This window comes from Scleropages formosus, chromosome 22, assembly GCF_900964775.1.
Source record: "Scleropages formosus chromosome 22, fSclFor1.1, whole genome shotgun sequence".
Taxonomy (NCBI): Eukaryota; Metazoa; Chordata; class Actinopteri; order Osteoglossiformes; family Osteoglossidae; genus Scleropages; species Scleropages formosus.
Genome location: NC_041827.1, coordinates 14,695,504 through 14,719,047, shown reverse-complemented (window position 1 = coordinate 14,719,047; position 23,544 = coordinate 14,695,504). Strand labels below are relative to the sequence as shown.

The following is a 23,544-nucleotide window of genomic DNA, read 5'->3' as shown; positions in this document are numbered from 1 at the left end:
ATTCCATTTCAACAATGTAAGATATACAGAATCGCATGACGGTTCTCATTACCTAAAATTCAATAAATAAAAAGCAAGGAAAATTACCTTTAATAAGCAGTTACGGTTTTTAAAGAAAAAAGTGAGGGGGTAATTGCAGAGCAGGAATTCCACATTCCCACCTCTCACTGACAGGTACAAGGAGCACCAATAGATTTGGAATTTCATTACACACAAAAGTATAAAAAGAGTTCAAAGCAATGAAAAAGCAAGCAACAGTGTAAGGTAACCTGGAATGAGGGGGTCAGGTGGTGGCAGGTGCAGTGACGAGCAGAGACAGTGAACTAGAGCAGCATGGGAAGAACAAGCAGAGAACCCCAGGAGAGCATCTGAAGGTGTTGTTCTATACCACGATGGGGCAAAAAAATAAAGTGGGGGGGTGCCGGCTGCAGGTCGACAGACAGGTCGACAGGGTCATGAGATGAGCACAGGCCAGCTGGGCATCCATCTCCACTGGAACCACACTTCACACAATCTCAATCATCATAGCACACACCTTAAGAACTATGACTCCAATATGGTGGTCTGAATCGCCACCTCTCACCATGTGAACTGACAACTGTGTGAAAGAGGAGAGCTACCCTGTCTGATCTACTGCATGGCAAGGGCAGCAACACTGACAAGGTACACAGCTCACCGGCAACATGAACCCCTAGGAATAAAAACCCCAGACTCTGTGTGTATACAGTATGCGTGTTATCATTCAAGAAGGGAAACCTTAGAGAGCTTTCCAAAAACCAATCAAAAAAGTAGAAAATGCTAACAATTGTTCCAGTATGTGTCTATATGTAACCCAGAACGGGTATTGTGCCCATGACCTCACTGTGGTCACGTCTCCTTTCCAGTGATCTCCTTGTACCCCCGACTCGGAAAGAAATCAAAGACTGCAACGCTTGGCTCTGGGTTGACAGAGGACTAAATGGTCCCAGCTGACAGTTCTGAGCTGCTCACCCCCCAAAATGAGCCCCGGCATGCAACCATAGATACACGCACAGCATCACAGGTACTCCACACAACTGCCTCCTCTGAAAGCATGTGCTGCAGTGGAACGGAGGGTGAGGCTAACCTGATCCAGCTCATTCTAATTCCTTACTCCAAAAGCGTTTAAATTGTAAGTCTTCAAAACAATACGTAACCACAAAAAAAATGAATTCGATCAACGAGCTCACAACGACAGATACAACTGGATTTCACTAAACCAAAAATAGGCAAGTTTTATACACAAACAACATTTTAGTTGAAATATTTCACTGGAAAAACCCGTTAAATATAATGTGCCTCATACGCAGTTAACAGGAAAAATGATAACACAAACAATATGAACTGTCGTCTAATTGGGAGCTGAGCACATGTTCAAGGCTTCCAACCACAGGCTTCATTTTGCCCATGAAACAGAAGGTACGTGGCTGAAGCTCTGCAGACATCTGCTGGAAGTGTTTGGTCACCAAACGGACCAGAGGGGTCTGTGTGCCAAAAACTGTATTTGCACACTGTGGGGATCCGCACGGCTGGGACAGTGGGGAGGTGGGGGAATGAGGCGGTACAGCCACACACCTCCTCAGTACAGGTCAAACAAATCTGTGACACACACATCTGACATTGAGAAGGATAACTACAAAACAATCACCACCATTTCCCAAAAACCTAAAAATCAGCCCAGCCCTCAATAGCACCATTTGTCCCAGGATGTACATATTTCACATCTGCTGAAGGAAAACATTTTTTTTTTTTTCCCTTCACCTGAAGAGTAAGGCAAACAGGACAAAATATGAATAAATAAGGGTAAATATTTCAAGGCTCAAGCAGGCCAAAACATCCAATACTCATTAATCTTCTCAAAACCAGCTCTGCTAGACATTAGAAAACAGCAAATGGCTTCCATTAAAAAGCCATGAACCACAAAAGGCATCAATCCTCACAGGCTGTAAGAGGTTCCACTGGAGCTGCTCCGCCAACACACAAGCGCACCGAGGTGACCGTGACCGACTCCGCTGTTCACCTGCACAGGACCGTCTGTGGCCAGAATGTGAATAAAGACATGAAAATAATCTGTAATACTATTACCATTATTAATAAGTAGAGGCCTTCTGAGAGGGGGGGGGGGAGGGAAAAAAAAAAAAAAAAAAAAAAAAAAAAACTCTGGAGCCAAGGCTGGGGAAACAATCATGGCCCTGTCAGATGGTCCTTCTCATCTTCCTGCTTCCCCCATTTTATTCCCTCTATTTTTGAGCAATGTCTGCCGGCTGTCATGTAACTGGACCCAGAAAGGAGGTGAAGACAGCAAGTCTGATCACTGCTCTCCATTATCGCATGGCAGTACTTTACAAAAATAGACAACCCACTCTCAAAACATGAAGAGATGCCAGTGCTATTTCACCTAATAGAAGAAAAAATACAATAAACTTTTTCTGCATATTACTCTAATATATACAGACGTCTTGTTTTGACTTCATAATTAGGTACTATTAAGACTATGTGCTAAATAAGCGAGGCATTTTCTCAACTGCAACAATAATATAAACATTTACCTTTACAGTTTTAAGGTCCAAAGTCTGACAGAGGCAGATGTATTCTCTTGGAATTGAGCAGCAGACTGTCTCTGAATATCTGACTGCTCACCAGTGGTGTCAGTCATCTGAGTACTGCAGGAACTATCGCTTGAGTCACTTGAGCTACAGGACACAGTATCAAACGACAAAGACAAGCGTTTCTGCAGATGAACATGAACAGAAGGGAGACTGAGAAAGGACCAAAACACACAGCACCACTGAGCCTTGAAACTTAGTTGAGATGGTTGAGGGTAAGCAGCGGTGCGGAACGGTCGTTGGTCAAAGTTCTGCGCAGCTTCACCCCACGCCTGATCATGCTTAGCATATCCTCGCCTCCCGAAGGCTGCCGCTCCTCCTGACTGGCCTGGCCGGGTGCTGGCTGGGGTTGCTGCTGGGGGTGAGGAAGAGGCCTGCTCTCCACTGGGCTGTTGCTAGGGTTAGAGTGCTGTTGAAGATGCAGTTGGAGCTGGACAGGCATCTGCAGGCACTGCTGCTGGATGAGTTTCTGCTGCTGCTGATGCAGGGCGTACTGCTGCTGCTTACTCAGCTGGTAGAGTTGCTCAGAGCTACCCAGACCCGGTGGCCCGGGCATCAGCGAGTAATACGGCGAAGCTGCCACTGCACTTAGGCTCTGTGTGGATGTGCACAGGCCGTGCCGTGCCAGCCCCAGGTCTGAGCGCACGCCGGGCAACGGTGGCTTCGCGGGCACCTGTGGGGTGCTAATGGGGATGGGCACACCACCGCTGATGGTGCCCCGACGGAAGTTGGGCTTACTGGAGGGTTTACGGCGGATGGTGGCCACATGGGGTGGGCGTGTCAGTGGCTCAGGGTCTGCCAGCAAGCTCACAGTGGAGGCTGGACGCTTGCTCTGGAACATCTTGCGGTAGTTGAGGCTCAGATCGCTATTGCGGGGGATGGTGGAGGACTTGTCAAAGTCAGGCTGGTCGTGAGACTCCTCCCCCCCGTGTAGAGATATATAGTCGTAGTCTGTGTGACAGAGAAAGAGTCCTAAGGCCCAGCAACAACAAACACTTTGAACAGTGCAGCACTTGAGCCAAAGTTTTTAATTTACAAAAAGGCCATGAGAACTGAGGATTTTACTATCTGGCACACACAATAGCCACAAGAAACCCAAGTGTGACTCAGAAACATGATAAGCACAGGTTTAAGTCTCAGCTTCCTTTAACGGGATCTCGGACACACCCTTTAAATTGTTCTACACAAGGAGGAAAAGAAGGTACACAGATGTGTGCCAGCTCCGTACGTTTGATCTGGGAGAACAAACAACTTATTGGCTGATGATGGCAATAAACACAGGAAGCAGCATTACCAGGTTGGAGGACAAGAGGAACTTGCTGAAACAGTTCACCACTCAAAAAACATAAGGCCTTTCATGGCAAGAGTTTACCACACTGAAATTTTTGATGGAATGCACACATTAGTTGCAGAGCAGAAAATGGCAGGGAGGAGGAAATCTATGATATCCAGAAACCTACCATATAGAGGAGGTTCTTTCTTTACAGCTGAAAAAGAATATAGAATTATATTTAACTCGGGTACAAAAACCAAGAACGGCTCATTCAGGTGTAGATGTGAGCACCTATGCACACTGATAAATGAGATGCTCCAAGAGACAAAACGTCAGGATCTTTGACAGCTTCAAAGTCCACAATAAAAGTGCTACCATGGAACAAGCTCTTTCATTAGCGTGCCACAGGCCTCTGACTGAGCTGCAAAAAGTTTGCGGGGGAAGTTATGAAAGATGAAGTATGGGACTGTTCATAAGCTAGCTGAGACATGACATGCAACAGGTGTGTGTGTGTGTGTGTGTGTGTGTGTAGGGGGGCCAGGGAACGCAGGAGCAGAAGGAGATGTTAGAGGCAGACAAAGAATGCGGGGAAGAGGCAGCAGACAGGCTCACCAGGAAGCCAAACTAACGGAAAACACACATGGAAAAAGGCATGCTCGGCCTGGGATGGGAGGGACATGCAGGGAGAGAGATGGAGGGAGGGGCACTAACCATGTGAGGGAATGGTGTCTTCCGAGCAGGAGGGCGTGGTGGTCTGGGTGCTGTAGCCACTGGAGCAGTGCAGGGAGTCATGGCTGGTGTGGGGGGCCTCCGAAATCAGCCCACCGCTCAGAGCCAGCGCCAGCTGCTCCCGAGCCGTCTGGGGCTGACAAGAGCAAAAAGCTGACTGAGCATGAGGGTAGGGCTCCAAAACCATTTGAAACAGCACCTTTCTGGATGTAGTGTACACTTTGTTGTCCTCTTCAGTAGAATCAGCCAATCTGATAATAGAATTTCTCAAATGATATTAAATATAGGGAATGTTGTGTAGCAGAAATCAGAAGTCAGCAAACGACTTCATAAAAAAAACATGGGACGAGTATCAATGTTAGTTATACACCTTAATCTACCTCAATATACATTGCGTCTTCTACATATGTTCCATTCTTGACACCTACCTATCACTGTGAACTCAATTGTGTCCACCATAAGCATACACTGTTTCAACAGTCAAGTTGCAATAGAAATCTTCGTTTTTTTCTTGCAGATTCCTCACTTTTTAAATTTGCGCCTAAGCGTACACAACCTGTGTTTACATGCCCAGCCAATAGGTGGCACACAAACATCTCAGGTGTTCCTGAACATCTGATGAACAAGATGGAGTGTTGCACAGGTTTATGGGACGTCAACAATCACCAATCACTGCTTCAGCGTACATATTTCTCATGTGGAGTAGAGGAGCCCTGCTGTGTGTTCCTCGTTGCCCACCTTGCTGTTTGCGGACAGTGTCCGGGCTCTCTCTACATGGTGTGTGTAGGCATTGTGTGGGGGCAGCATGGCCATGCCGTTTTCTGCGCTGGGATCACCCTGCCCCGCTGGGGGTGCTACACTGTTGATCATGCTCTGCTCCTGTGAACAACACAGCCAAAACAAAAATGCTACAGCACCCATGACCAGCCCACATAAAACATATTTATCCCTAAATACTAAACATTTTTACTCAACTCTGTCATCTTGCCACCAAAAAAAACATTTCACAATTCACTTGACAACACAAAACGACTCAACAGCTCGGTCCCACACTCCAGGAAGGCCAGAACACACACCATGTACCACAGACAAGGTAGGCTTCAGACACGGATCACGGGTTGTTTGACCACAGGGTTCAGGATGAGGTGCTGTACCGCAGACAATTTCAGCATGTGGAAGGGGATTTCATGTAACCTATGTGTCCGTGTATAGGTTCAAAGTGTACAAAGGATATAATATAGTATTTTTGTACACTATTTTCTACAAGCAGTTTAGTCGAGTGTCCCTGTATACTTGTTAACGAGGGGAACCTGCGGACACAGGGAGATGTACACTGCAACTAGCGACGCAAAAATGTGTGCCCTTATACAGGGAACCAGTCACACGTACATGAACACAAGCACATATACACAACAAGCATGTGTGTTGACAGATCCCGGTAACACAAACATTGGAAAGGATGGACACAGGCAAACACACACATACAAAATGCCATAACACTTGTAAATAAACATGGGGAAAAAACATGCAGGCATCAACATGTGAACAGGCACTAAACACATGCATGCCCAGACACAAATGTCCCAGGTCACACACGGAAGGTCCATGCCAGCGAGCGCTCACAGTGCTCTTGTGGACGCCCTGGCCAAGCACAGGACCAGAGCGGGCTGTGGTGGGGGAGTTGCCCTCGCTCAGGGAGCGGGAACCCTCCCAGCCCTCGCAGTGCAGCAGCGGACTGGGGCAGCGCTGCGGACGACCAGGTCGACAGCAGCAAGAGAGGGGATGGGGTGGGCCATTAGGTTGGGTCCCCAGCAAGAGTGACAATGCAGTTAACTCCTGCTTACATTTGTTCTTTCAACATAAGTTGTCACATATGACACAAATTAGGCTGATCTCAGCAACCTGCTCTGCTTCTAAAGCAAGGGCTCAAGACATAGCACAGTATGCTTTTTATTCTTCACAAGACTGGTATAGAAATGTGGATTTGAAATAAAAGTGCATTCAGCCATTTCTCCCCCAGAAACAGAGTTTCCTTGCTCAGCCTGACAACCAGTCCAAATGTCTGCCGACTTTAAACTCGATGGGTCACGCAACATAGCAGCCCCAGTGATGCTCAGGGAGCACACTGACCTCCACTGCTCTCAGCCTCAAGCCAGACAGCTGACCAGTCTTTAGGAGAGAGCAACAGACAGCACCACATCTGCTCAATGGACCTCCAGCAGCACCACAAGCAATAGGGCTATAGTTCATTATATGAGGAGCTCCTTCAGCGGCTGAGCCAATCAGCAAAAACACATTCAGAATTAACAAGGATCTATAGAAACTACATTTTACAATGGCAGTTTAAGTTCAGGCTATGCCAGCTAAATTAAGGTTTTCCAAAAAACATTCAAGAAGGTGTCTCCCTTGAACATATTCCCTCCCAGTTTTGTCACAGTTGAAGGTTGGGGTGTATGCGGACACACCTGTGATGGGTCAGGCATGTGGACCGAAGGGGGGCGGAGATGCATCCCATCTATGGCACTGGAGATGGAGTCCAGGGAGGGTACATGGCGCACTGATGTAGTCTGATAATTGCTGGGGAAGAGGATAGAGAATAGAGGTGGGTGAGTACAACACACCTGCCTCAGACAGCAGGGGGAACACTAGCTAGACCCAGACACACAAACACATTGTAACTGTACGTCTAGAAATTCAAAGCACAATAAGAACACAAACACTGAAATACATTAAAAAGGTCTGCCTTCACATCTGCTCTTTTCATTACTCCCTCCCTCCTCCAGCGCTCTGCCCACAGAACACTTCCTCCACCTCTTATGCAATGCTGGGCCACATTCTCAAGTCAACACAATAAACATCAGTCTTCTCTGTACTTTGTTTGTATTCCCACAGCTGCCCTGCCATTCTCCTTCTCTTGCTCCACCACCTGCACAACAACAGATGTATGCAACCGACTCCTAGTGCCAATGTGAAGGAAGAGCTGATTACATTTATTCATTTAGCAGATGCTTTTGTTCAAAGTGACTTAGTGTTTACAATTTTTTACCCATTTATACAGCTGGGTAATTTTTACAAGATCAATTTTAAGGTAGTACCTTGCTCAAGGGTGCTACAGCTAGAGGTGGGATTCAAACATACAACCCTGGGTCCAAAAGTATGTGTTCACAAACCTGCTGATGCTGCTCTTGCGGGACAGGGTGTTGCTGGGGGAGGCAGGGGGTGTCTGATAGCTGTAGCTGAAGTCAGACCCTTTCAAATCCAGGATCACCTGTATGCAGAGAGGGAAGAGCTGACTTAAGGATGAGCACTGCACAGTTGATTAAGGTGGTCATTTTGTGGCAGGAGGCACACAGGCTTTCCATACCAAATTTTAGTGAATAAAACTGAGTATAGGTGTGTTTTGGCATGTATTCTGGTTGTGTGTCAAACCTGTTCACTAGCAGGAGGCAGTTTGTTGGGCTCAGCTGTAAGGGTATTGAGGTCTTCTAATATGGTCTGGAGGTGTGTGACTTCTCCCAACATGCCAATCTCCTCATCCTAATGGGACAAAATCAAAAAAAGCTCCAACTCAATGTTTCACAGTGAGGAAGTATGCAGCCTTACAGTGCCAAGTACAAACACAATTTCACAGATCTTACAGCCAACATTCGTAGGGTGCATAGGTATGTTGACTTCAGCAGCCACCTATCCTAGCTGAGATCTTGTGTTACTGAATGAGTTTTATTGGTCAAGTGTGCTGACACAGAAGGAATTTGCTATAGTTCTAGATGCCTCCAGTATTTGCAGACAAACAGCTGACACAGAATAAACAACATTTACAGAGCATACAAACACGAGAATATAAATACTAAAGCAAATAAGAATTAAATTACCAAAAGCAGTTGGATAATGTTGCAGTGGTTGGACTATTAACTCTCAAGCTCATGTATGGTGTAAATGTATATGCACCTTGACTTTACGATCATATACCCAGATAAGCATTTACATAGCTGCTATTCCTGTATTGTATGTAAATGTTTTTATAACTTAAAAAAATGCAGGAATGTGATCAGGAGTAGTTTATCTTGAATTTTGTACCCCTACTTGTGTAATGAACATCAGTGCATTAAGTGAACAAACTAGGTTTACTTAATCACGTCTGCAACTATGTCTCTCTCTCCTAATATAATGCACAAATTGTATTTTCCTCCGAGACGTACATAGCTTTGGAGAAAAGCATCTGCTAAACGAATAAACCTAAATAATGTTGCAACACCAACACCCAGTGTTACTCACCAGCACAGGGCGCAGCATGCTGACAAAGGAGCAGAAGCGGCTCCTCTCCTCAATCAGTGCCCGGCACACAGCCCTCTTCTCAGTGTCCTCTAGGGCGGCGTACTTCACGTTCACATCCTGCAGGGCGCTGTCCAGCTGCATTCGCACATCATCTTTCCCTGCGAGTTTCGGGGCAGGGTTAGAAACATGAGTCACACAATAGGGTAATAACCCATGTGAGAGCAGGAACTCAAAATATGTCTGACAAAAGCAGGTAATGATGTTACTGTTCTGCAGTCCACACTGCTACCAGTAGGTGGATGCAAAGTTCACCAATAAATATGACCACAGCATCCTTGGCTTGAGTTTCTGATGTAGTTGATCAAACTAGAATTAATTAATTCAGGCTATAGTTGACTTGGCCCCAAATTATGAACTTGAAAGGGCTACAGATTATTCCTTGGGTGATGCAACCACACTTGTCCAACCTCTCCACTGTAGATATATAATTCTAACTCTGGCTAAAAAGACAAATGCATTCGGGGGACCTAAACAACTTTCCATGTACCATTTGAAATTACACTAACAATCCAATTACTTTATTCTGCATGTTTAATAAAGGTTTAATGGGGGATTCCATGGACACTGGCTTCGAGTTAGGTCAAGAGCCTTTTTTAAAAACACAAAAAACAGCATATTTAATGTACTGTGTAAAATCCTCCTCTGTAGGGAAGGAAAAATTACCTGTATTTACCCACAAAGCTGACTGATGGAAGTAAGGTGGACTCAGAGAACAGGAATATGGGACTGCTTTAATTCAGCTCACTTCCAAAAGTATTCATTGCCCATTCTAATAACACCGATTGAAAGAGTATTGTTACGACAGTGGACCAAAGTAGTGATAAAGCTCAAAGTGGCAAGCATTGAAGCATTGCAACATCCAGTATTGAATAGGAGTTTGAGGACATACTTGTATTTTCAGTTATAGTGACTAAGCTGATAAATCTTGAGTATCTAACCGAAGAGGTTAATCCCTCAAAGGAGAGGATCAACTGTACAAAGCTTATTAACTGAATCAATAAGTTTGGAGGTACAAACAAAATGAGAACCACTGGTAAACAAAATACAAAAGATTAGGAGATTTGGAGGGGACCAGCCCTGGGTCTGTTCTATTAATAGGGAGGACATTGTCTCATGGCCTGAGGAATGAAACAAGTGTTGTCCACTTTCACATAACCTCAAATGTTTTTAATAAAGACAAAGCAGGAGATGGAAAAGGATTGTCCCAATATGCTTCCGTTTTTCCAGGAATGCCAATCCTTCAAATCCCATCTGACCACCCAATCGGGGACTGGCTCAAGTACATTTAATGCAAGACAATGTTAAATTAGGTGAAAAAGAGAAATTAAATTTAATCAGATTTAAAGGTTTGTTTACAAGAGGCAAAAAAAAAAAAAAAAAAAAAAAAAAAAAACTGAACCAAGCACAGCCATGTGAGGAGACTTTATATATCACATGAGACTCCTGAGCACAGGGGGGAGACTTTTCCAACAGTGCCATGTTAGACAAGCTTTTTACCTTCTTCCTAAAATACCTCACACACAAACCTGAAAATTCAAAAAGACCTGCTCTTTCCAACAAGTCTGTAGGTGATCCCAAAAATCAACAATTACATTAACACCTACAATAGTGACTTAAAAAAAAACTCCAAAAACACTAGAAATTTATAGTCAAAGAAATTTCTGTAATAAAATCACACTGGTCTCAATCACCCAAAAAACATCAACACTAATTTATATCACCTCCCCATAATTTAGTTTAATTTGGGTGAGAGACCAGATCACCAGCTTGGCAAAATGTTAAGTTAAAAAGAAAAGTTTAGTTTTGCAGTGTTTTAGTAGATCAGAGACAGGTCCCTAAGATTCAGCAAAACCCAAAGACATTGGTCACTTGACAGTTACAGGGGACATAAACCACAGGCAACCCGAAGTGCCATACACCATTAAAACAAAAATCCATGGAACTAAATCAGAAAACCATAAAACTCAAAATGGACTTCCCCCCATTAGTTTTGACATTATAGAAAGATTACACCTGAAGCAGATTTAAAAATTTTTAAAAAAGTAATTTAATGTAGAAGTATTTCTCTACACCATTAAATGCATCTTCTAAATCAATAAATGTAAAAACAAGGTAAAGGAAAATGTTAAGAATTAACAGTGAGTTAATTGAGTCACGACCGGCAAGAGCATTGCTCGGTACAGTGAGACAGTGGTAGTTACAATTAACATACTTTTACACTTAAAAGTAATGTTTAGTCATCCATTTGCCTCATCTGCAGCAGTGTTGCAGAAGGTGAGCAGTCTTCTGGCTGTAGTTCATTTGTTAAGCAAAGTCCAATATATTCGCTCTTTGCGCACATTTCACTTACAGCTGCATACTAGAGCAATTAACCCCCTTGTTGTATACTGTATGGTTTGCCTGCTGTGCCATCTATTTTGAGTGACTTTGCTTCAAGTCAATTAACATGGAATAAGATCTCCAGTAAATTACAAGATAACAAAAGCCTTAAAATTATTGAAATTAAGCCTGAGAACAGCATTCATGACTAACATTTAAAAGGAAATTTAAACACAGACCCAACAATACTCATTTCTACTAGTTCTACATAATTTTCTGAACTGACAGAGCCTACAGAACAAAAGCTTACATAAATACCTTGTAATTTAGCTTATTGCAAGGCAACATCAATTAGCACAAAGTTGCAATAATCCATTTTTCCACCATGTAAACAGTGACATTTCAAGAGAGGCCAGTGCTAGGTCCCTCTTGGAAGAGCAATGTCTGACTCAACCCTGTCTCAGGAAGCCAGATGTGCAACAAAGATTTAACTGATCTGAACCAGGACCTACCCAACTGATTACCATTAGTTTTTCAGTATTTCTTGCCTGATCAGTTACAGTCAGCCAGCTTGTGTCTGACCATTACTAACCTTGCTGAACAGAAAACTAGTCATTCTTCACAGTGGGCTGCATAAGCGTTGAAAAGAGTCTTAAGTACTCAATTACATCATCTGCAAGTGCTGCATCTGCATGGTGGGGAACTCATAACTGCGGACACATGCAGTCAAATGCCAAGATCACATACCATAATCTCAGACAGTATACATGGGTGGTCTTTGAGGAGGAATGACCAGTAAATACCAAGTCAAATCATCTGCACACAACACCTGACAGTGCCGACTGAAGTATCTTCACTTCTAGTGGCTCGATATCCAACGTACTCCTCTTTCCGTTCAAATACAATCCTGAGGCAGATGCCCTTTCTGGAAAGGCTTTGACAGGACCAGGGCGAAGGTTTGACAACACCATGGTACTAAGTGCACCCTAATTTACAGTTCTTTCATAAAAAAAACTTGAATACAAAGACATGACAGCGCGTGTGCCAGTGTTTAGGGACTGCATCTCTTCCAGCTGTTCCTGATCAAAAAAAGCACAAACTAAGGAGGACTGAAATGGCATGAAATACTCCAACTAGACCACACCTGTAGCCATATGGGTGAAGGCCCCTTACACAAGGTCCTGGGAGAGCGGTAGTCAGCCTTCACTGCAGGAAGGAGCCAACTAGGTCATCTGCTGTTTTTGGGAAGGTTGTGCCCATGTCCCTGAGACAGCTCTTGCCTTCGAGGTCGTGATGACCTCTGCAAAGGCAGAGCCAGCTAAAGAATGGCAAACATCTCTGGACTGATCTCGTGAAGACCACCCCCACCAAATGCCATCAATGCAGACAGACCCCACGCCTGACTATGGTATTAATGTCAAGGGTCCCAGCAGGAAAAGCAGATGGGATCAGCACCTCCAGAATTATAGCACACACTGAAAGATGCCAGAATCTCTCTCTCTCTCTCACACACACACACACACACACACACACACACACACACACACAGTGGGAGAACAAAGTACTCATTTGTAAGATGCTGTTCCTTGAAATACTCCCAAACAGTAAACAGCAGCCAATTAAGATAGCCCATTCTGGCTTCACGTGGACTGAAAAAAAAATTCATTCACCTGACAGCCCAAGGGTTCGAGCCAGAGGTCACCGTCTGGGACGTACGAGCTGAATTTTTAAAGGGATGGACGCGAATAAGGGCCAGGTGAGAGCAATAATTTGATGCAAGGACCTGTCCAAGCTGACACTGGAATTAACAAGCAGCATAGGAAGCCTAGTAGGATGTCAAAGCTGAGAGCTCCCCTTTCCTGACCCTTACCATTTTAATATCCCCCCTAAAGACAGACCACATGTTGCTGCTGCACTGCTGGGCTCCATGCTTTATGCATTAAGGGTTTCGTCAGAGGAATTTGTGATTCTGGCACTGGAAAACATGTTAGAGGGCAAGGGGTCAAAGGGCAGCCTCTCTTGGTTAAACAGACCCCTCCGCAGTAGCTTGGTGTAGAGGTCATGGCCGGTTTCATCTCCACTTCAAAGTGAAGCACTGGTCAACGTGATGGTCTTCGATGGAGATGCCCATAACTGCTTGAAGCTGTGGAGTTCTCTCTTGCTTGCCACTGCCATTAACATATCGCTTCGGCTATATGCAAAAAACTTATGCCAACTCCTTTTTCCTGCCACCTAATGGCTGCTCTGTACAAAGCAAAGGAGAAATCACCATCAGCTGTTAAGGACATTCTTGGGACACACAAAGTGAGTCTAGAACATGGGTAGGTAGACCAAAGCAACTGTTCGAGAGGAAAGAAACATGTTAGTTCAGATGTGAGGTAACAAACTCTTCCCATGTACAGCACATTAAAGTGTGTTGACCAGCACCTTTGGATTATGCCGCAAGGAAATAAATGGCCATTGTACTGCAGCCTGAGTGGCTCCATTCAATGGAGTGGGTGGGGCAGATTTGGACTTTCATATAGGTACGCTCAGTGGCACTTTTCAACTTTCAAGAGACCACGCTCAGGTGTGGACCTTACAAGTCCGCACAAGACAAAACTAAGCGCATGCGCACACGCGCACAATTACACGGGTGTTGGGGAAGTAAAGAACATGCTTGGATTCAGGGATGACAAATACCAAGACCGCAGACTGGAACTAAATACATACATATACCTATCAAAGTGGGGCACCATTCAACTCTATGCCAGTTTGACACATTCAGGTCAAAACAACTGTGAGAATACCCCACTAACCTACCTCCTTTCCAGTAAAGACATGCTTTTCCATGTCTATTGGCCACTCATCAAATGAGCCACAACTCCATTAATACACCACCACTTTTATTGTGCTATGGCAATTCAATTAACATTTAACATTCTCCAGCAACAACGAGGCAAACTCCTTGGATCTCAAAAACATGAAAATTACATAGTGAAAAGGCCAATCATCAATATGCACAATGCCTAGTGAACATAGCACAACTACAGGTTTGCAAATTTTCATGTGCTTTTTCCACAAGGCATGCAGACCAGAGTTCACGGTGATGTGTGGGAAAAGGCAGACATTGTGTCCAAAGCACCAATGTTTCGGCACCATATGTCAGTCAGAATCCACACAACACATCCAAAATAAGGGTCGTATTCAGAACAGCTTTTCAGGCCACTGTGTGACTTTACGTGAATTTTCCCACCAGTCGAACTACGCATGACTTCAGACAGGAAATGAAAACGCTTAATCCTAAATAGCCTTAAGTAGCATTACAGGGAAAATGAAGTGCATCACCAGTTTCCTTTCACATGTCAAAGCTTTTCTTAATGAAAGGACAGTGAGTGATATAGAGCCAGACTTAAATAGTCAGCAGAAGGACTGAGCCGGAGGCAGAGGCAGCTCTGGCCAATCCGCCGCCCTCACAGCGTTTCTGAAGTGGTCCAGAGCTCCCACACAGAAGGATGAGGTTCCAATCATGCATTTTGGTGCTCCCTCCTCCTCCCTGCCACGTGTTAGCAGAACACCCCACACTCAAACACCTGTTAGAGACTCTTGGCTACCCGCTCATGCTTTTCCCTCGCTCCACTGTCCTCTCTCACCCGCCATTCAGCCACCCACACAATGAGGCCTCTTCATTACTCTCACTCTTTTCCTCCCAGCTCCTCTTCAGTTTCCCCTCAGCATCAACGTCTCCCTATACGTATCCCATGCACTCAATGGCCCATTCTGTGCTGATGATGCTCTGGAAGTCTGGCTTTTCTATATAATTGAGCATGTGACTCCCTGACAAGCAGCCAACTGCAGAGAGAAAGCTGTTTTCAGAGCCCCGACAGCTTCTCCAAGAGACCAGATCGGAGTCTAGGCCAACATGAGAGCTATTCCTTCAGGTAAATAGGGGTTTCCCGTTTGGCCAGGCTCTGCTCCCTTCACACGACAGGTGCAAAACAGATCAGCATGGGCAAATCGTATACATACAGGCCATGCCATCCACTTGCAGCGGGGTTCTATCAATGGAGCCAAGAGCTCTGGTTAGTGCTTTCCCTGGATGCACAGTTCAACCTATGAAAATATCTACACAGCATCAGATGTACAAAGCTCAAGTTTACTAGTAAGTAGTGTTTAAGGCTGATGGGAATCTGGAACAGCTCCCTGTTCATTTCCAAAATATACTTAATTACAACCCCTGTAGGCAGTGTGACTTAACATTAGCCAAATAAAAAGGAAAAAATGAATTTCCTTTGCTTAAAGTTGACAGGCTTGATGATTGGACAAGCAAGCAGCTTTAAGTGTGATGAAGATGGAAAAAGCCTCAGGTGTGCTGCAAGACCACACCCTTCCGCAGAACTTCTAGCCTGTTTGAGCTACACTGCAATTTGAGCCATAAACACAACAGCAAAATGAAGCTGTAACGGAAGGAGGAGCCCTTATTTCACTCCCCTGAAAGGTTCTGAGAAGAGGGACACTACCACTCCTTCTACTTAAAGAGACTAAAGTATGCACCTCAAGTTTAGGTGGCACATGCCATGCGTGCACAGCTCGTCAGCCCGCAGTCTGGTCTTCTGCAGGAGTGTGTTTTGACCTGGTGCTGCACAAACTCCCAAAAGTTTATGGATAAGATGCAGCTTTGGAATTGTATGCATATTGTGATTAGTGCTACTCTGCAGTGCAGCACCATGAAGGCTGCTGTGTATTTAAAGCGACGCAAACATACCATGTTTATGTGCATGCACTAGATAAACTTAGTGCACAAGCCATTCTGAGGATGACAGGAAAGGATGGAAACACCCATATCTAACAGATGATGAAAAGTGGACTTTCGGTAGAACAGGGTGTGTGTAATTATAACACAACCTCAGACATAACACTGCTCTTCTTGGTTCTACCTGGAGAATTAATGCGGGGGGGGGGGGAGAGAGAACCATTTGCCATTTCAGTGACCGTACTAAGAATGAGAATGGAAGGGGTACAGTGATAATCAAAGGCGTGGGCAAATCACTGTTTAGTTCAACAGCGCTGAACCTCCATGATGTAACCCGACTCCCAGCCTAGACACGGAACACAGACCGGCTTTTCTTGTTGAAGCTGCTATACGTTGAGCATTTCATTGTGTTTGTTTGTCAAGCTTTTTCCTCTCATAGGGCTGTCTTTTGTTGACAATAAACGCATGTGTCACTGCTGTCTGGTTTCTCCTTACCTTTCTTCACTTTCTTCTGGAGCTTCATTGTGTCTGAGGATTTCTTCTTGATGTCTGCCCGAGCCTTCTTGTATTCTGCAACATGAGCACTAGTCAGTGATTAACCAAACGTGTGATCAGTAATCACAGCATGCAGTCAAAAAAAGGAACCAACATTTCTGGCAGAATTCAGTTTGACTAGTCTTATACCAAATTGTAACTGACATGTTAATCAAGAGAAGATAACTGAAATGAGTGAAGACAATGGAACTATGATGAGAAGATACTTGCTATGTTTTTCTCAGTATTAATTGAATTCAAAAACCTCTAAAAATGAATACTGAAGCACCTGAAGTCTATTAAAAAAATATATCAATACAGTAACCTCATTACAATATGTGAAAACCAAGGATTGCAGTTAAGTACAGTACTACTATATGGGCATTTTAATGGATGCGTTTTAAGGTGCCCACAGAAACAAGCACCTTTGGCATGGTCCTTATCAAGCTGACTGGCCACTTTCTTCCACTCCTCAATTTTCAGTTCCAGGGGGTTGATCAGATTTTCTGTAAGTGCCCTGTGAGGACAGGAGGCAGCAGTGACATTCACTGACACATGGCATTAGCTCACCTCCTGAGCATGCACAGACTTCACAACCCTCACCACCGATACAAAAAGGCACACTGAAATGGCCAGACCAATTCTGCTAGTTGACATGAAATCAGCTCAGTCCAAACCCATATTATACAGTGCTGCTTAAAAGTATGCGAATCCCTTGTGTCCCTTGTTTCATAATGAAATTGTTACTGAAGCAGTCTCATTTAACATAATAGGTGTGTAATGACCAATTCCATATGCCACACCAATTCCAACGACATTTCATTCTACTGTATACAAGCTAAAGGAATGACAAAAACTTGAACATGTTTCAGAAAACCATGCAATTTGTAGAAAACAGTTTTGCACAACTAAAGTTTCATTGGTTAAACCAATCAAGTAGAATCAGGTGAGAAAATCATCCAAATAGAGTTAACATCCTTTCAAGCAACATTGTATAACTGAACTTGGGTCTACCTATGGAACATAACATTAAAAGGTTGTCAACATGGCAACTGCAGTGCAAACCACCTCAAATATCTCAAGACAAGCAAAGGGGAGCATATTTTAAAATCGGCTTAAAATAGCATTGAACTGAATCTGTGCAGTACATGACATGAGGCACCACAATACCATCAAATTACCTCATTTAGCAAATGAAAGGTGTTATTGTTTCATCTGACTATAAAATACATGTACAGTATACAAAAGTCAAGAGCACATACAATCAATTTCTACACAAGGCATATTAATACCACATCCTAAGTTAATGTCATGGGGTGTGATAACTAAGGTTTTCACAAACTCATGGTTAAAGCAGTCACAAATGAACAGGTTTGCACTTTGCTATGCATGATAAGTGTTTTTAGAAATCTCCAGAAGTATAACACAAAGTCAAAGCGGGAAAATCCTCATTGGAATTTAAGACTCAGGTTTCATATTTACAACCCATACTGACAATCTCTGATCACTATGGAAGAAATGACAGCAGGAGAGAAGGCACTGGTCAGCCATAAGCATTGCTGACAGCAGCAGAATGTGACTATGCAACTCATGCACCCAGGTCTGAAATGAAGAAATCAGCCCTGCCAGACTGGTACACCAGATAAACCCCTCAACCCAGCCTCACGCTCATCCACCACCAACCAAGGCTTTATGCTGCCAAAAGCATGAGTCTATAGACAAGCAGCAAGGAGACGCTGATGCTATTTGGACGATTCCCAGCTACAGGCAGGGAGTGAAAGACAAGCATATCTTCTCTGTTCCATCAAGCATCTCTCATCAATGCATCATAGGCAGCTAATGACAAAGATAGACAACCTGGATTAACTCAGTTTGCTGGTGATGGAAGCAAGCATAATATGGAGAATACATCCTGATATCCAACATGATCGTCCCGTCTGGCGTACACACACAAAGCAGAGGCTGTCTACCACAGTGGGGAGGTTACAAGGTGGGATTCATAGTACAGTCCGACACAATCACGGTACTGCAACTATCTGGGTTCACATCCCAAGCCAGATATACACTCACAGATCAGCCACAGGCTCTCTCGCGCACTTAGCAATTACCTTGGTGTTTTGGCAGCAAATCTAAGGCAAAGCCCAAATGGGCCAACTGGGACAGCTGAAGTACTACAGTAGCTCTTTCAAAACAATTAAAGGCATATTTCATTAGACGGTTGTTACTGTTACACTGTTTATCATCCACCCATCCACATTTAGCAGTTTCATTCGACAGAAAACACATTAAGCGCAAAGATCCCATCGTCCCTGCAATGAACAAATCTCTTCAAGCAGTACCAGCTGTCCTTAAATTATTAACAAAGGCAGTACTGTGAAGCATGATTCAAACAAGAGCAAGTTCAAATGGGACTCCAATGGAGGCTTCCTGATGTGCAGTGTGCAGAGAGAATGGACAAAATAGTCTTACGTGGTGAAGAGCTTGAGTCTGGATTCGATACTTCGGTGTCTCATGCACATTCTCGTCAGGGCTGAGCCGATCTCCTTTGTGGCTCCTGTGTAAACAGAAAAGGAAACACTGTTTTCAAGCAACACTTGGACCAACTTGGTCTACGAAGTACAGCCAACTGGGGACAGCAAAATATTCGTTTGATGTGGTCCGTTTAATTTAAAATAAACATTTGATGTAGTACATTTTCTTTCTTCACTACTGTAATTAACTTCAGGTAAATAAACACTTTCTCCAAAAGTAGCTTACAACGAGAAATTTATACACTAAGTACTAGCAACTATTTACCCCATTTATACACACACAGTCTGAAACCGCTTGCCCCAAGCAGGGTCGTGGTAAACCAGAGCCTAACCCAGCAACACAGGGCGCAAGGCCGGAGGGGACGCACCCAGGACGGGATGCCAGTCCATAGCAAGGCACCCCAAGCAGGACTCGAATCACAGACCCATCAGAGAGCAGGCACAGGCCAAACCCACTGCACCACCCCCCAATACCTCTACCGCAGTTTTAAAAACTACGGCTACTGCAGTTGTCCCTTTGTCCCACAGTATTACTACCAAGGTCTTTTGGACTCATGAGTTTTCAGGTGGCTGTTGATCGCCTCTAGTTGAGCTTCACAAAGTCCATTGTCCACTGAATGACAGCAAGTTTCCAGAAAGAAGGGCAAGTCAGTGCTGACTGCTGTAGTGACCACTGATTGATGTTGCTGCACCGGCAGTTATTACATAGACAGCTGCGCAATGCTCAGCGTCTCCACTGGCATACCCTGGTGGGGTGATCTGAAGTGGCAGTTTAGAATGCTTCTGTAGGTTTCACACTCAGCCTTTGTTCAGTACATGTACAACAAACATTTAATGTCATTTTCCCACTCAATGACAGCCATTAGGCAAGTTCTGCTGTAACTGGGCCAACTTGACAAGAAGCAAAAGGCATCTGCTTCTAATTGATCTTATGTCTTATTTTCCCAGCTGGGCAGGGGGAAGCCAATGATTCTGGAAAGCAAAAATACACAGGCATGATATTTTAAAAAAGACAAGATGGCAAGATACTTAGAGGCCTCAACTATGGGAAGGTAACTCCTACAGCATTATACCAACTGGACATAAAGCTTCCGTGTACCTGCCGATAGAGCCGTTTGGTCAGATCTTAAAAGGAAAACTGCATCAACACCAAAAACAGCCGTTCCAGCCAAACTGACAAAGTTCCACCATAGGAGGTAACTGTGAAAGCAAACATTTCTTGAATTGTCTACCAAGACAGGAGTTGGGTTGTGAAAATCTAACAGGACACAGCCAAGCTCCTTTCAGTTATTCAAAGGTAGTGGAAATCCTGAATTTCAAGTAATACAATGTGCAAAATTCGAAGCTGTGCTTTAAACCCGCTGTGCTTATTCTGAAACATTCTGTGCGTTTCGTCACAACCTTAAAAACACAGATCATGATTAATCCTACACTAAATGTTCAGTGACAGCTTTTCATTGTCCCAGATATACAAAATGCAGTGGAAACCAAAAAAAAAAGACTTCCATGCATCATGTCACAACAGAGAAGCCTGGCTTTAAGAAGAGGCAAGCAAGTGCAGCAGGAGCCAAAAAAATAAGGTTGAGGAATTGGAAGCAGACATTAGACCACGACTAGACCAACACTACATTGTACCTTGTAGCCTTTGCAGAGCAAATATTACTTAACTAAGGACACAAAGCTGCTGGGATTTAGGAGAAACATTTGCAGATGAGTGCATTTGCTGAAAGATTCACAACAGCGAAAATCATAGAGCAGAGCCCTGAACCACAGCCAGGAGAGGGCAAGTCCCTAAGTGACACCACACCTAGTACACCCTTGAGTGAATGACATGAGCAATGAAGACGACCATCTTAGGGCAGATAAAGCTTCACTGACTACAGTTCACTTGGAGATGCACCTGTCCTGCAGAATTACATTAAATTTGGAAATGGGAGACTAGCAGTAGCACAGCCAGCTCATTTTATAGCCACAAACTGTGATAGCAGGCAGTTCCGCAAGCAGGGCTAGAGCACAGCACCAAGGTAACATCAATGCCCAGATCTAATTTGGGCTGGATGATGGTAATCTAGAGTGGGGAAGAATGACAGGCTGCATCCCATCACTCACTCCCAGTATGGCTTTTCAGGCAAGCTTGGCCCAGAAGGGCCAACATTTGATTAGCCTACGTTAAAGTTAATAAATGGGCCATTGTAGCACCTTGTCTCAGAATACAGAGCACTTCCTGCGAGAGGGCTGGGTTTTCTGTTGAAAGCTTATACTTCACTGAGCAAGAGAAGAGACATTCAGACAGAAGACAGTGTGAGGAGGACACTGAGGGAGGATATAAAGGACAGCAAATATAAAAAGGATGAAGACAAAAAAGTGCACAAATGTAAACTCGGAGCAAAGGATCAGACCACTTGCTGCACAACCAGTAACGGATGCTAGATTTATATCACAACTCAACCCCAGCGAGTAACCCAAGACCTTTTCCTACTGCATCTCAAAGCAACAGATTACTACAAGAGAGAGCCTCCTCAGTCTGTCAGTGTAGCAGCACCATGAAGCTGCCATGGGAATGAGGGCCTCCACACTCATTACACTCAAGTCATCCTGCCAAATACATTTAATCATGTTGATAATGTCTTTGTTCAAAGTGACAGTGTAATGTGCACCAAGCTACTTCCAATTTACCCATGTATACAGAAGAGTAATTTTTTTTTTTCCAGAGCAATTAATACATGTAGAGTGGGGATTTGAACAGAGGTCCTTCAAGTGCAGGGCAACAGAGTGAAACACATGGAAATGAACAGAGGTGAGGCAAACAATCTTTAATTGGGCTGTGTTTTGAAACAGGCAACACCACTGTACTTCAGCTGAGATGGTGCTTGTCATCTCTAGGCTCAACTGCAGCGCTAGTGAGCATGTGCAGTCACAAAGAACACCATTTCAAGGCCTGGCTTTGCAATGATTAGCCAGGGTTAACCCCTAAACCAAAATGTATTACAGAGGCATACAAAGGGCATTCCCTCCTACCCAGGAAACCTCAGATGTTAGGGTGTTGACTGGAGCTCTTCGGCAACCCGTCCCACTTTGCTTTACTAGAAGGGAAAATGCTTCTGGGTGCAGGCCAGGTCTACTCTTAGCCAGATACAAACTGGGCAGCTGCTCTTAATCCAGGAAGAACATTGGTTTGGCAAGCAAGCCAGCAACATTCTACTGATGCAATTCACACCAAGTACCTTTCCAACCAATAAAACTGAAGGCTCCCCATTGGACTGCTGCTGCTAAGTCTTGATTCCAGTGTAACCCTTTGTCATCTGCTGTTCCCACATACTTAACTTTTTATTGTTTTGAGTTAAAATCAAAGTCCTTGGAATGCTGCAACCTTCAGGTTAAATCTCTGCTGTAAACCACCAACTTGAAAGACATAATGGGAAGAGAAAAGAGACAACCATCCACAGCAGTATCTGCAATAGTCCTTGCTACAAACTGACACACTGAGATGCAGTCTGTCATATAGATATGTACAGATGGCTTGGGAGAAGCAGAAACCCCAGGCGCAGTGAGAGAGCCACTAACAGCCATCACCCCCCAGCCAGGTCCGTCAGCTACAGCACCATGTGGGTGACAGTCCACCTTCTACAAATCAAATCAAGAACATTCTGATTTCAAATTGAACATGGGCACAAATAAGCCAGTGTTTTTGGTTTACAAACAAAATCTTTCTCTGTTACACTGCAGTCATGCTCTTCTTTCTGGGTGATAAAATTTTAGGCAACTATTGAACAACAGGAAAAAGGGTATTTCAATTGGAATAGCAGCATATACTAGGTACATCTGACTACTCTCTTATGGTCTCTGCATCAGAACAAAAGTCCCCTAGGAGGAGGAACAAGGTAAATGGACTAAATGGGGAATTATGGGTAATGTTGTGCAACCACAGAGGAGTAAAATAAGGATTGGAAAAGGATGAGCACTTGGGAGTTGATATAAATTTCTGCCTGGAGGGGCAGGTGCAAGAGAGAGGAGCTACTTGGACCAAGAGCATCACTTTCTTCTATATTGGCGGTTTCCTCCTGCTGATTCCAGTGTTCCAATAAATATTCTGTTATGGACAACTTTCATGCATCTTTGCCTCACCAAAGCCCAAGCCCATTCTCACAGCAATATCAACAAATGTATTCGTGTGAAAAGGACCAATATGCACAAGGTCAAACAGGGCAAACATCCATGCACAAGGAAGAGGCAGACTGTACAAATCTGTCACTTTCTTCCTCAGTTTTGGCTTTTGTGAATACACACAAAAAGGAAAAAAAAAGTGAGCACACATCACTTGTACTACAACCAAATTCAGAAGTCACCCTACTGATCAAATTTTCCAATATCACAGCAGCAGTTCCAAAGAGTAGCCACCATCAGCCCTTGTGTCTGGCAGCAAGGCCCAAAAGCTGGTCACATAGCAACTTCAGTAGCTGCAGAGAC

At 44.1% G+C, this 23,544-nt stretch overlaps 1 protein-coding gene across 4 annotated transcripts in view; it reads right to left on the bottom strand.

Annotated features, from left to right (window-relative positions):
* Window positions 1-2,145: 2,145 nt before the first annotated feature.
* Window positions 2,146-23,544, bottom strand: part of mtss1 (MTSS I-BAR domain containing 1) — a 50,485-nt gene continuing 29,086 nt past the window's right edge. Inside the window, exons 4-15 of one of the 4 annotated variants that reach the window (XM_018742310.2) lie at window positions 19,016-19,100; window positions 16,972-17,063; window positions 16,508-16,582; window positions 8,902-9,059; window positions 8,056-8,163; window positions 7,797-7,894; window positions 7,092-7,203; window positions 6,250-6,372; window positions 5,365-5,505; window positions 4,609-4,762; window positions 4,085-4,111; window positions 2,146-3,575 (exon numbers count right to left, since the gene is read on the bottom strand). In XM_018742310.2, the coding sequence (XP_018597826.1) occupies window positions 2,821-3,575; window positions 4,085-4,111; window positions 4,609-4,762; window positions 5,365-5,505; window positions 6,250-6,372; window positions 7,092-7,203; window positions 7,797-7,894; window positions 8,056-8,163; window positions 8,902-9,059; window positions 16,508-16,582; window positions 16,972-17,063; window positions 19,016-19,100 (1,928 nt within the window). In that variant the 3' untranslated portion in view covers window positions 2,146-2,820. The remainder of the gene's footprint in view (window positions 3,576-4,084; window positions 4,112-4,608; window positions 4,763-5,364; window positions 5,506-6,249; window positions 6,373-7,091; window positions 7,204-7,796; window positions 7,895-8,055; window positions 8,164-8,901; window positions 9,060-16,507; window positions 16,583-16,971; window positions 17,064-19,015; window positions 19,101-23,544) is intronic. The other 3 variants (XM_018742311.2, XM_018742312.2, XM_018742313.2) reach the window with 3 other exon arrangements.